At 43.4% G+C, this 13427-nt stretch overlaps 1 protein-coding gene and 1 long non-coding RNA gene across 14 annotated transcripts in view; one reads left to right on the top strand and one right to left on the bottom strand.

Moving 5' to 3' along the window:
• LOC113007008 (serine/threonine-protein kinase BRSK2-like) overlaps window positions 1–6160 on the bottom strand; it is a 149472-nt gene extending 143312 nt beyond the window's left edge. For all 13 annotated transcript variants that reach the window (XM_026143349.2, XM_026143433.2, XM_026143600.2 and 10 more), the window contains exon 1: window positions 6029–6160. In XM_026143349.2, the coding sequence (XP_025999134.2) occupies window positions 6029–6122 (94 nt within the window). In that variant the 5' untranslated portion in view covers window positions 6123–6160. The remainder of the gene's footprint in view (window positions 1–6028) is intronic.
• A 267-nt stretch (window positions 6161–6427) lies between these two features.
• On the top strand, window positions 6428–12792 carry LOC145428827 (uncharacterized). Its single transcript, XR_013909152.1, has 2 exons — window positions 6428–6567; window positions 12567–12792. It is a non-coding gene; the product is annotated as an uncharacterized LOC145428827 (long non-coding RNA).
• Window positions 12793–13427: the final 635 nt, after the last annotated feature.

Below are 13427 nucleotides of genomic sequence, written 5' to 3'. Positions count from 1 at the left end.
AGATACATAAAAAAAATCTGCAATTTAGCTCATTTATGCACCCATGTTTAATTCAGTATGAAAGTCTACTGCATTTTGAACTTCTTTATGCACATGCTGGTCTGTCGCCATGTAAAGGTGAGAGGGGGAGGGGTTTAAGTACAGCATGTAGCGCTGAAGGAACCAACAGCGACCTGATGACAGCTTAGCTGCAACAAACACTTCCGAGCAAGTGTTGTTACAATAATACCTCAAACTACAGCCAGAGTTTAATTTACTATTTCTGTGGGGGGGGGGGGAAATCAGACTGAACTTGTGAGATGAAGCTGTGGATAATCTGGCAGACAAAGAGGCATTAGCCGGGCTGGGAAGATGAAAATAGTTCTGGCTCCCAGTGATGACTCATTCAAGCAGCAGGAGTTCAAAGACAGTCTTGAGCTGAAGAACTGAGAGAGAGAGAGAGAGAGAGAGAGAGAGAGAGAGAGAGAGAGGGGGAGAGACAGCAAGACAGAGCACAGGCGTGAGAGTGAGCTATGTAAGGAGAGAGAGAGATCATGGGGGGTAGTCTCTTGCTCATTGTTTAATGTTTCAGGCGTAACACCACCCCCTCTTAAGGGCTGAGCAGAGGGGCGCTGAGATCCAGCGTGAGGATACCGCCAACCAGCCACAGAAGAGAGCATTCCTCCGGTTACCATGGTAACGAGCCCTCAGCTGGGAAGGGAAGCAAGTGCCAAAAGGATGCACAGAAGAGAAAGAGGGGGTAGAGAAAGAAGACGAGAAAAAGGAGGGGTGTATGACACCAGCCGTAATTTTGATGATCCTAAATCCTGCCTGCAGAGAACGACTCTGCCAGCAGCACTGTGAGGACAACAGGATCACTCCTGGTTCACATTATGCTCACACATTCTAATTAACAAATATTGTACATTTTAGTTTGTGTTGAGGCCAGACTGCATGAGTCCCTGTTTTTTGGATTTTGGTGAGGGGGGGACTTGTTTATCCTGGGGGGCTGATTTTATAGATTTTCTTTTAAAGCTTCCAGCTTTTTCTTAAATTTTATACATAAGCATCGACTTGTGGTGGATTTTATTCTCCTTTGTGCATTTTAATTGATAATTCTCCACCTACATGACTCTGTTTTACTGCATTTATTATTTTTGTAAAACGCTGTGTAGAATTGTTAGCATTATTCTATCAAGACATCCCTCTGTATGCACACGAGGCAGCACAGACCTCTGCTGTTTTACATTCAACAAAGAATAATGAAGCAAAGTCTAATAAAATATAGTGAAGACCCAGAAAAAGCACTCACAGTAATTTCTCATGATCTAAGCACAACGCGCGCACACACACACACACACACACACACACACACACACACACACACACACACACACACACACACACACACACACACACACACGCAGTGAGAATGATGGGAGTGTTACCACCTGCAACCTGCTGATAATGAAGCTGTATTTCAGCCACCTAAAGGCAGCCATCTGTGGTGGGGCTGTCCCTGCTTCTTACACCCCCACTCCCACACAGACACACACTCACACACACAGGGCCCAAGGGACTACTGTCCTTGGGATGCTTTACATCCACATGACATTCATTATAACACAACTGGGAAACATGTACACAGAAAATCATTTTAACATTATGGTCAAATAAAAATAACTGTTGCTGTCACTCCTGCACTTACAGGATAGTGAGCTACCAAACACACATATGCATACAGTGTGTGTGTGTAGAGAGAGGAAAGAAAAGACTGGCAGCTTTCAGTCTTGCAGTGAAAAGGAAACGAACAGCCACTGTCACAGGAGGAGCGATGAAACCATGACAACATGCCAAATGTTGGCCAACACTTAGAAAATGAGCGCTGTGTGGAGCCTGGGAAACCAGTGTAAGAAGAGAAATACTTCACCGCACACACATGAAAACAGACTGACTAATTGTTGAGAGTCAGCACAGCCTCTCGCCACTGAGCTCTGACCAGCAGACACACCATGAAGGCATTGTTCCAACTCCAGAAGTGCAGGAATAAAGCATTCATCACAGTGGGAGCTTCAAAAGTGAAAAAAAAAAAGACTTTAAATGTTCAAAGAAGCGTCTGTGGTCGCACAGACAGCAACGCACTTTGCATCATATCAGTGTGAAAACACAGTTTTTCCTCATCTATGAGAAAGGACGGCAAAGCAGCCCAGAGGACAAGCAACTAAACAACAGCAACGGCTGTTACTGTCTATGAATCGATTAAAGGCCCGTTCAGTTAAACGATTGCTGTTTGAGTCTGTAAAATGTCTAAATAAATGGCTTTCTACAAAAGCCATCCTGTTGCAGCTCTGGGCAAGTGTGTCACACATCCAATCAGGTGGACAGCCTTCAACAAACGCCTCTAAAGCAGGGAAAGCCCTCCACTAACCGACTACAGAAAAGAATAAATGAATGTTCTAGATGTATGAAGTATCTTGCCTGAAAAGGCTTCACTTTGAGCATCCTGGGAAATACAATTCAATTATTATTTGTTCATGTTTCCCCTCATTGAACCACGAGCAAGTGTCCTGGCAGCAGTGGACACATACACACAAATACACATAGAAAAACACACAAAGTGTACAAGAGCTACAGCCACGCCAGGTTTCCACAGGATGCACGAGGTGATTCCGAACAAACTCCTTGTTTCACCGGGCCAACGATCCAAAAACATTCCAATAATGAAGATGGGAATCCTAATTTTGACAGGATGGAATCGCAGGATGTTTGCCACTTTGGTTAATCGCTTATAAGGAAAAGTGAAGAGACTTTGAGATGATTGCACATTTTCTGTCATCTTCTGTCATTCACTTCCTGTTCAAAGGGAGTTCTTTTGCTCCACTGTCACCAAGTGCTTGCTTATAATCAGCTGTACGGCTATAACTCTACAATAGTTACTTATAAAGCGCCTTTAGGTGACTGTTGTTACGAGCAGACCTGATATAAATAAACTCATGTGAAATATAAAGAGCCATGCAAACATTTGCTTCAGTTTATCCAACTCAGTGATGCGGGTGGACTCATGCTCATAGTCACACCTACAGCCAATTTAGAATCAGTTAACCTAGCATGCATGTCTCTGGACTGCTGAAGGAAACTGGGGAGATTATAGAAACTCCACACAGAAGAGGCTCAGTTGGTGTGTGGATTCAAACCCTGGACCACCTTGGTGTGAAACAACAGTGCTGACCTAAAGCTTTAGATAATTACATTGTCACCAAAAACTTTCATTTATTAGTTGGAAACAATCACATCTTATGTTGTACGTCTGTCCTTTCCAATTAATCTTCAGAATCATACCACAAAGCTGATACATGGCGATTCTGCACAGCGAGTATGCCACTTGTGCAGAGAGGGAAGCACACACAAACAGACTAACAAAAAGCGTGGGCTTGTTCTGCACTTGTGTAGGAGGTTTAATGATGTGCGGACTTCCCCATCTGCCAGCTCAGCACCAGCACTTTAGATTTATACGAAGAGCCTTTCTTGCAGTGCTGTCGCTTCACCACGCCAGCACACACATGCACTCCTGCATGAATCTTCATTTCTACAAGCATATGCACTCAACCACTGTATCCAGTTACAGAGAAGCACTCACAGGGTCACTTGATGTACGCACTGGACAGCACCACTACTGGTAGTGGCTCTTTTAAGCCAGAGAAGATGATGGCACGGGAAAAGAGAAGGCGACATGTGTCTGTGATATCGTACCTCTTTCAGAGGTCAGTGACATGATAACCTGAGGGGTAGATTCTTGCAAGTTTTCACATGTTAACTGTGAAAAATGTCATCAGAATCAGGTTAGAGTGCTGTCTGAACCTTGCTCGTAGCACCCCTCAGCTGTCACAACAGGAAACACTCTGCTTGGATTGAGGTGGTGCAGAACCACCAACCGCTGGCTGTAAACTCAGCTCGCCGCTATCCTCGCCATTCCAATATCTCGAATGGGCATTGTGCAGACTTTGTACCAGGAGCTGGCACATTAATGTCCTGCTGCGCTGGACATTTTCACATGAAGCTTTGCAGGTAATGTCTAGAAAACTTCAGAAATGCAGAACATCTCAGTGCTGTTTTTGCCTGTGAAGAGCAGTGTTTCCACATAATTAGATTCTATTTGTGGCAGCAGGAAGAGCGCATGCACATGTGAAAGGAGGCGCACCAGAACTTCCTTAAATAAATCATTAAGTAATACTGCAGAGTGACAATAAACAATGGAGCAATAAACAGCCACTGCTCCAGCGTGGCGACGAAGTCCGACTCAACCATCTGCAGCCTCTGTGAGTTCAGCGAGTTCAGGGTCTGGTGAGAGAGACTCCTCCAGCTCGCAGTGAGCTCCACAACAGAAGAAAGACTGCTGAGCCAAGCTGAAGTCCAAGATGATGGAGGTGGTGTACAGAGGTAGCTACCTCTGATAGGACAACAGCAAGCTTCTCAGCATCCAGAACCTTCAAAATAAGAGCAAGTGGATTGAAAAATGAGCCACAAGAACGCTTGGGCTATAAGTATCCTTGATATACCTGGGCAGCAGACGTCCCCATCCTGTTTCAGCATATGTGCAACACTGAAAGACAGCCATCACAACAAGAACGGATGTGATGACATCACGCCTTCTTAGTCGCGCTGAACAGCAGCTATTATACTGCCGGTGCCACAGAGAGAAGGAATGGAAAAGAATGAGGTTGTCCGCTTTCAATAGAAGGAAAGCTCTTACACGCAAAGTCGACTCCTACTATAAATAGAACTAATATAAAATTTGGAACTTTAGTCGCCTCCAAGTTCTTTGTTCACGAACAAATCAAATTATCTGGGTTGCTTTGTGTGACAAATTGCTCTTGCAGCTTTATCCCATCTGCTAAACAGGAGAATTCTGTGAGTAATACAGCAGCAATGTGGGGCTGTTACAATCCAACTCCAGCAAGCAGCTAATTGGCTGCTTATGAATTATTCACCCCCCTGAGGGAACTGAGCAGTGCATCGGGTCTACCTGCAGGAACTGGAGGGAGAACCTTTATAGTTTCTAGACGCATGTGATCACAGATGGTGGGGCATCCGAAACAGGGAACCAGGCCAGAGCAGCCACATTACTGTCACAGTACCTGAGAGGCGATTCTGATGCAGTGACAACACAGTGCAGTGACTTTGAGCTGCAGATGAAAATCAGCCTTCTGCCTGATGTCTCATTAATATGACTGTGATGACATCACCTGGCAGCTTGACGGGGATACCTGAACAATATTTTCAGTGTCCATCCCATTTAGGCTCTTTTAGCTATAAACTAAAGATTAAATAATAAACACTTCCAGATCATTCGCAGCGTTGCCTCGAACTGCAGTCTCCAAAATGGCCAAAGCACCGAAGCCCTGAAACAGTCCAGTCCACCAAAATGACTCATAGTGCAGCTGAAAATGATACTTTGCAGGAGCAAAGAGTGATCATCACCCACTGCTGTTCTCCATACTGAACACATTCTATGTACAGAGCAGCAGGACCTCAGTGCAATAAGCCGATGATACCTACGCTGCACCAGCCAATGCAGGGATGTGTTGCGTTGCAGCTGCGGTATGTGTGTGTGTGACAGAGAGAGAGTGAGGGAGAGAGAGCAGGGACCGGACAGTGCAGCATCACCGCTCTGCCTCTCCTGCAGAGAGCAGCCTCAGCACAGCGGGCCCATGTGACAGATGGACGCTGGAACGGAATTAGAGACAAGAAAAATCAGAGGGGCCCATCATCATCATCATCATCAGCCCTCTCTGCCTGACAACAAGGATTAAAGGCGCACCGCCACCAACACCACAATCACCACCACCATTATGATCAGAAGAGAGCAGCAGCTCTCTCCCCGCATCCACCAGAAACATCCGCAACTAGCACACGTTTCCTCCCATTTCCCGCATTCGGGACACGCAGGACGCAAAACTGCATCACCCGGCATGATGTCAGCGGGGCAGGTGCGGTGACGCCGAGCGCGGTCCTCACAGCACCCACGCGTGATGTGGGAGCTTTCACTAACCTGTCTGTCCTTTGCCCAGCGTCTTCTCCAGGCGGTACGGTCCCACATAGTTGGCGTAATGCCCGCTGTTGGCGTCCTTGCCCGAAGAAGACATTTTTGGCGTGAAACGACTCGCGGGGAGGGATTTCTTTAGCAGGGGTCCGAGCGGGACGCGTCTCTGGGGCGAAGAGAGCAATTCCACGGAGCAGTGGAGTTCGCCTCGGTCACAGCTCCAGTCTGTGCTGTGCTGCTGGTGGCCGCTGCAATATTAGCGATCCTGTGTGTGCGCCTGTTAATGTGTATGTATATGTGCATGAGTGTGTGTGTGTGTGTGTGTATCCACGTCCGTTGCTAACAGTCCTCCGCCGATTCCCTCAGTGCGGCTCAGATTGCGGTTTTGAATCGGGGTGTCATGATGTTCACGCCGGAGGAGCGGTGCGCTGCAGCCCCGTTGGGTGTGAGCTGATGACGGGACAGCTACTGCTGCTGCCTGGCGCCCCAGCAGCCTGCGTCAAGTCACAGCTGATGCCAGGAGAGTACTTCCGGCTCCACTGTACAAGGTAAAATGTCAAATATGAATCAAATGTTTTTTTTATAAGCTTTTATGGTCTTATTTGCAAATTTCTTTTCCTATTTATAAACCAAGAAGGTCCACAAAATGCAACAAAAGAGAAAAAAGCATCATTTCCGGTGTTTTGATGCTTTTGTTTCTTGTTCTTCAGAAACTCTTTTTCCTGGAATGGTAACCTTTTGGTTTCTCACTGTAAATGACATGTTTCACCAATACGCAGATGCGCTAACTAACTTAAGTTCCTTTGATTTTCCATGAAAAAACCTTGGACTGATTCAGCACTAGAGGATAGATCTGCACCAGTGTTTATTTTTTTGTTATTACATGTTCAATTCTAAAGTGTAAGGGTTCATTTTAAGCCTAAAAAAACCAAAAATGATGTTTAAAAATGATTTTGAAATCATAATATCTTCTGATTCAAATAATATTATCTCTTCTTATTCTGGCAAAGCTGTGTTTTGCTGAATTTATTATTTTTCTCTTTTAAAATTCCATTTATAGTGTCTGGTTTTAATTTGAAGGGCAGTTCTGACTTCCGCTTCCATTCCCGCTTGACGCAGCTGCTGTAATTATGAAGCGCACATGCGCACATATCTGGCATGGCAAGGATTTTCAATTGAATTTGGCTTGAGGGAGGCAGTGGGGGATAAAAGGCTGCCACTGTTTAAAAGTTCCTTTAAAAAAATAAAAATATAAATAACTGAGATACGACACAAAATAAAATATAGTGAAGCACAGAGACATCCAGAAATGTTCTTTGCACTTGTTCATCTCATTTTTCTTTTCGTAATCTTTTAATTGATTTCTGCTGTAACCACTGCATTCTGTCAGACACTCAGTTGTTAATTGAAGGTGAAGAATCATTATGTTTGACTGTGGGTGGTTGTGGTTGTGTGCGTGGCGGTGGAGTACGACTAAATGTTACATGCTGGGACACTCTCACTTGATTAAACCAGCAGTTGGTGACAAAGACCATCTATCTGTCTCATCACTCCTTCACAACAAAGGCCTTTTGACCCAGCACGCTCAGTGGCAGATGGGCCCCCCACCTCCTCCTACCTTCCCTCCCACTTGTCCTTCTGCCTCCTCCTCCTCCCCCAACACACACACACACACACACACACACACACACACACTCTGTCAAAACCATGTCCCTAACAAAGACTGGCAGGGATGAGTGAGCGATGGTGCATTTTATTGTGATCAGACCTGGCTGTTGGTTGAGACCTCTGTCTACAGATCAGTCATAAGTCCTCTCATAGACTCATGCCACCGTGCGCACTTCCAGTAGGATCGCACCCCTTTGATCCCCGGTGGCTGTAACACTGTTTAACAGCTGCAGACAGCTGTGGTGGTAAAGCTGCACCGTTCTAATCACCTGCAGTGAGTCTATGGGAGAACAGGACTGGCTGTTCAATGAGAACAAAAGTGCAAATAAGGTGTTGCGATAAGCTGACCCCAAATATCTTCTTTTTGTCTTCTATTCTTCATGTGGCAAAACTCCCATATTGCTACAACATAGCAATATGGGAGTTATGTCACAGAGAGGAAATCTCCCTACAATAATCGTGTCATGCACAGAGGCTGTGACTCTCTTGTTTACCTAGCGTGCTGCCCAGAGGTGAGGCTCTCTTTAAATTCATCAACTTGCTGAAAATGAAAGTGAAGTTGAAGCATGTTTTGGCACACTACAGGAGACCCTTCATGCATCATGGATCATGGATGGATAGCTAGAAAAATAGATAGATATACATATAATTAATAAATAAATAAAAAATACACGTAACATATAATGTAATTGTAAGGAGGTATTTCTGTAGCCTATTGATTACTAGATTACTGGAAAGGGGGTGGGATTAAATAAGCTTATGCTGCTTCCTGCTCCTTTTTGAACATGAAAGTTATTTGTAGTTTTGGTTGCTCGTTTTCCTTTTGTTTTGTTTGTTTATCTGTTTTTAATTCTATGTTGTTGTAATTTTTCAACATTTTCAAAATAAAGATTCAATCAATCAATCATAGAAAGGAGAGACGGCATGACTTTTACACAGTGATCTAAAAACAGTAGTGACCACAGTGAAAATGCCCTAGAAGTGCAAAGACATCTGATCTTCCATGTAAGATCCAAACATTTAAAACAGGTAAGTTTTTATTGTCACAGGCCCATTCCCAGTCAAACTTTATAGGCATACACTTGGCTTATATATTAACGTGCATACAGGAGAAAATAATAATGAAAATAATGTTGGCACATGGTGACTTCACATCACCACATGGAGCCAGAACAGCATTCTTACTAAAGATATTCTTTTATTTGATGTGCCCTTGATGGGGCAGGCAATTTTCCCAAGGGCCACATGAGAAACTGGGACTGCCGTGGAGGCCCAGTGAATTTCTAAACTACTGTTGGTAAGAACAGATGTTACAATTAAGCAATGAAAATGTGAACTTCATATATTAAAAACATTTCTTTAGCACTTGGCCCAGAGCCCAGAGTCACCATGTTCAGGGTCATGCTCCTCCAAAAGTGCAACAAACTGTCTGTGATGCAGTGCTGTTGCCCTTAAGGTCATTATTTTAGTTACAACATGGTTCATTTTTAGCATGAAGTTACAGAACACCTCCTGGTGTGCAATACACTGCAAAAAATACCAACTCCAGTTCTGGATTCTTTCAGTCGTTTTATCTTGGATCTGCTTCAAAAAGCCGCCATTTTTCCCTGTAAGATTTGGACAGCCATCGATTGTAACACCTGCCAATTTTGTCCCATTTCCAAGCATGCACTTACCTACATGAATAAATCACTTCCTGTCATAGTCCCTTTCATTGACCGAGTTGTTGTCTGCTCCTCCATAATCATAAACTCTTTCAAAGATGTACAAAGATGAGAAACGTGGGCTTCATCCAGAGCTGAGGACAAAAGTCAAAATGATCTGCTTTGGTTTATCAAAACGCTCCCCTATCACACAACGGCTTAGCTTCATTCCTGGACGTGTAAAGCTTGGTAAAAATAAAAAACGTCTGTGTTGCATTTACAGCTTTGCTAGCAAAGGTTTTGATTTCTCTGCGTATTCGTTTTTTCAATGTGAGCTTACATCTTTCATGGCTAGCAGACTCACATCTCTCACAAAGGTGTGTTCCACCACATCCACTCTCATACACACAAGCACATACATAAAAAATGCATTCACTTTCAAAATCAAAGCAACAAAGCTGTATTGGGATTTCCTATAAAAAACAGTAAGCCATTCTCTGATGTGTTGCTGTCTGAAGTAGGATAAACTGCGTGAGCTATACAATACGTCTGAATCCTAATTTCCCTTTGACGTCACAGAGCCCAGACAGGAACAGCCAAAAGGCCCAGTTGTCAAGGTGCTATACAAAACACAGGTCTGACCAATGAATGATTTTTAATTAGTTTTTTACCTTTAAGTGCAAACTGGGGCTGAAAAATCATTTTCCCCTCCTGCTGAGTATATACAAATGTTTCTGCGTGAGTGGGTGTGTTTTCTGTGTTCCTGACATTGGTGATGCTTTTCTGCAGTGCAGGACGAAGGCCGAGGGCCGAGGTATAAATATTAGGGGAATGGGCCACACAATGCACCCTTCACTTTTCAAGACTTCTTTGAAAAAAGAAGCTTAGCCCGCAGTCTGTTTCTGCATTAGTCAGCTCTATTGTGGCTGCCTTGCCAACAGAGCGGGATAATGCAGACACACACACACACACACACACACACACACACACACACACACACACACACACACACTTAAAGAAAGAAGCCAAATGAGAGAACATCTCCTCTGACAGCAGACTGATAGAGTGGATTGCGAGGCTGAGAGGAGGACAGAAACTTCATCAGTTTTTGTTTTTAGTCAGGAACATCACCATGGAGATCCAGCTGTTTATGACATATTCATCAGGGAAATACAGTGAGCCCTATTAAGATTTCCTGAGCGTTAAAGTAATCCAGTGACAGTTTCTACATAGCAAACAACAGCTGATATTGTTTAAAACAGCGTGTATGTTGCTGCTACAAAACACAGTAACCTGAGCCTGTCCAATGCCATGACTCCGAACTCCATCCTCCAAACTCAGCTGATTGGAGCCAGCAGAATTAAGCTGCGGGAAATAATTGCATGGAATGGTTTATTTGAAGAGTTTTCCTCAAGATTTAGTGTGCATCATACCTCAGAAACAGCACTAGTGAAGGTTACTAATGGTCTTCTTATGGCCGTTGACATTGGTCTCATTTCTGTGCTTGTCCTGCTGGACCTCAGTGGATCATTTGATACCGATGACCACAATGTTTTACTGCAGATATTAAAACACACTGCTGATATTAAAAGAATTGTACTGCGGTGAGTCTGAATCATATTTATCTGATAGATTCCAGCTTACAGGGTCTTTGTCACACACAAAAGTTAGACATGGAGTTCCACGGAGTTCTGTGCTGAGACCAATGCTTCCCTTCGACCAGGGGTGTCCAACTCCAGGCCTCGAGTGCCGGCGTCCTGCAGGTTTTAGATCTCACCCTGGGTCAGCACACCTGAATCAAATGATTAGTTCATTACCAGGCCTCTGGTGAACTTCAAGACATGTTGAGGAGGTCGTTTAGCCATTTAAATCAGCTGTGTTGGATCAAGGACACATCTAAAACCTGCAGGACACCGGCCCTCGAGGCCTGGAGTTCAACACCCCTGCCTTAGACGGTATTATTAGAAAACAGAGCAGACATTTTCATTGCTATGCAGATGATACCCGGCTTTATTTATCTATTTATGAAGCCAGATCATACAAACCAAAATCCATGCATGTCTTAAAGGCATAAAAGCCTGGATGGTCTCGAATTTCCAACTTCTAAATTCAGGCAAAATTGAGGTTACTGTACTTGGTCCTTAAAATCTTAGCAATATGGTATCTAACCAGATACTTACTTGAGATGGCATTGCCTTGTCCTCCAGTAACACTGTGAAGAGTCTCAGAGTCGCCGTTGATCAGGACATGTCCTTCAAATATGCAGAGTGGCTTCATTCATTTGCATAATATTGTTAAAATGAGAAACAGTCTATTTTTAGATCGATGCTGAAAAGCTAATTCAAGCAATTATTGCCTCTAGACGGTACTGTTGTATTCATTATTGTCAGGTCACTCTAAAAGCTGTGTGACAAGCATCCAGAATGCTTTCTCCCATATCGGCTTCTTAATTGGCTCCTCGTTTAATTCTGAATTTAAAATCATTCTCCTCACATACAAAATCCTGAATCAGGCCTCATCGTATCTTAAAGATGTGATAGTGCCTCATTATTATCCTAACAGCTATCAGGCTCCTCTGATGTGGAACCAACTCCTGGTTGATAATCATGAGAGCGACACAGTCTCAGCTTTTAGGTTTCAAACTTTCCTTTTTTGGTGAAGCTCAGTGTTAGGCCTGATCAGGTGACCTGAACCCTCCTGTAATTACGCTGTAATAGGCCCAGACTCTCGTGAGTGCTTCTGCTCTTTTCACACTCGGTGTTTATTCACCACTACTGCATTTCATTCTTCTTATTGTTATTACTAGTAATAGTAATGAAGTTGATACATATTACAAAAAGGGAAACAACTATTAGTGTAATGGGTCAGTGCAATATCAGGACAATGAGGGCATGTGTAATATTTGTTCAATATAATTGAATATTGTCCTCTGTTGTCTACTCTTCTTGCCATTGTTTGTTCTAATATGATGTGATCACTGTTTTTGTCTCTATCTACATGGGCTGTAAATAGTGTCTCTGTATGTTTTTACTAACATACGCTGCATGTTAGTAAAAACATACAGCAACCTGCCAGAGGGTGTACAGATGGAAATTAGCCTAATGGCATATTTACATTTGTTACAAATATTCATTAATATGAATTGTCCCTCTTTCTAAATAAAAAAAATTAAAAAATTAAATTGAATTCATAGTTTTATTACTCTGTGTTATCACTCCAATTCTCTTGTTTTCCAGTTATTCCTGTGTTGAATGCTCCCTGCAGGACCCACGTCTGGCACAATACTCACCTCTCTGACTTACCTGCTTGTCCGTGGTGCTGACTTGCCAAAGAAACCTTAACCAGAGGTTCTCGCTGTTGTGTTCCTCTTGCGACCTCCTTACCAGTTTCCCAGTGGCTGCCCAGTTGACAGGTTTCCCTTGCCATTATCGAATCTGTGTCAATAAAACCTTTGAACTATAACCAGTTAAGTCTTGGCTCGTGCTTTTGCAGTCCTAAAACTGGTATTGTCTTTGCCAGTCCATGCATACAAACACTGTTAATCGCGATTTTGCACATTTGCATATTTGGAAGATAGACAAGCCGTTCCTGTCAGTTTAAACTGACTCGTTTGTAGTTCAATGCAAATCAGCTTGTTTTTCTGAAGCATTTTTGATACCACCAAATTGGAAAACACACATTTCCCCAGAAATCATAAAACAAAACTTCACAGAGAAAATTAGCAGGGAGTTACAGTTTATTGCTGTTGTCAGCACATTAAATATTCAGGCAGAAATCTCAGCCATTGTGTTGATTACAAGTGTAGACTGTGCTCCCCTCTATACATTTAAATGAGCTGTTTTATGTATTTAGTGTTCAGCTCTATAATAAACGAGTAATAAAAGTGCAGGAAGTGAAGGAAAACATGGCAATAATCAAAGAAAAAGTTCTGCTTCGTGCCTTCACCATGACTTCCTACTTCATGGGTCCTCTGTAAGTGTGTGTGCTCTTCTGCATTTGCAGCATGTTGCATAGATTTGGGCACTCTTCCTTTTGTTAATGTCCTAATCTTAATTTCATTAGCAATGCCCCGTGATCCACCCCACACGCCAACACAC

Source organism: Astatotilapia calliptera, chromosome 1 (genome assembly GCF_964374335.1).
Source record: "Astatotilapia calliptera chromosome 1, fAstCal68.1, whole genome shotgun sequence".
NCBI lineage: Eukaryota > Metazoa > Chordata > Actinopteri > Cichliformes > Cichlidae > Astatotilapia > Astatotilapia calliptera.
This window is presented reverse-complemented; position numbering and strand designations above follow the sequence as displayed.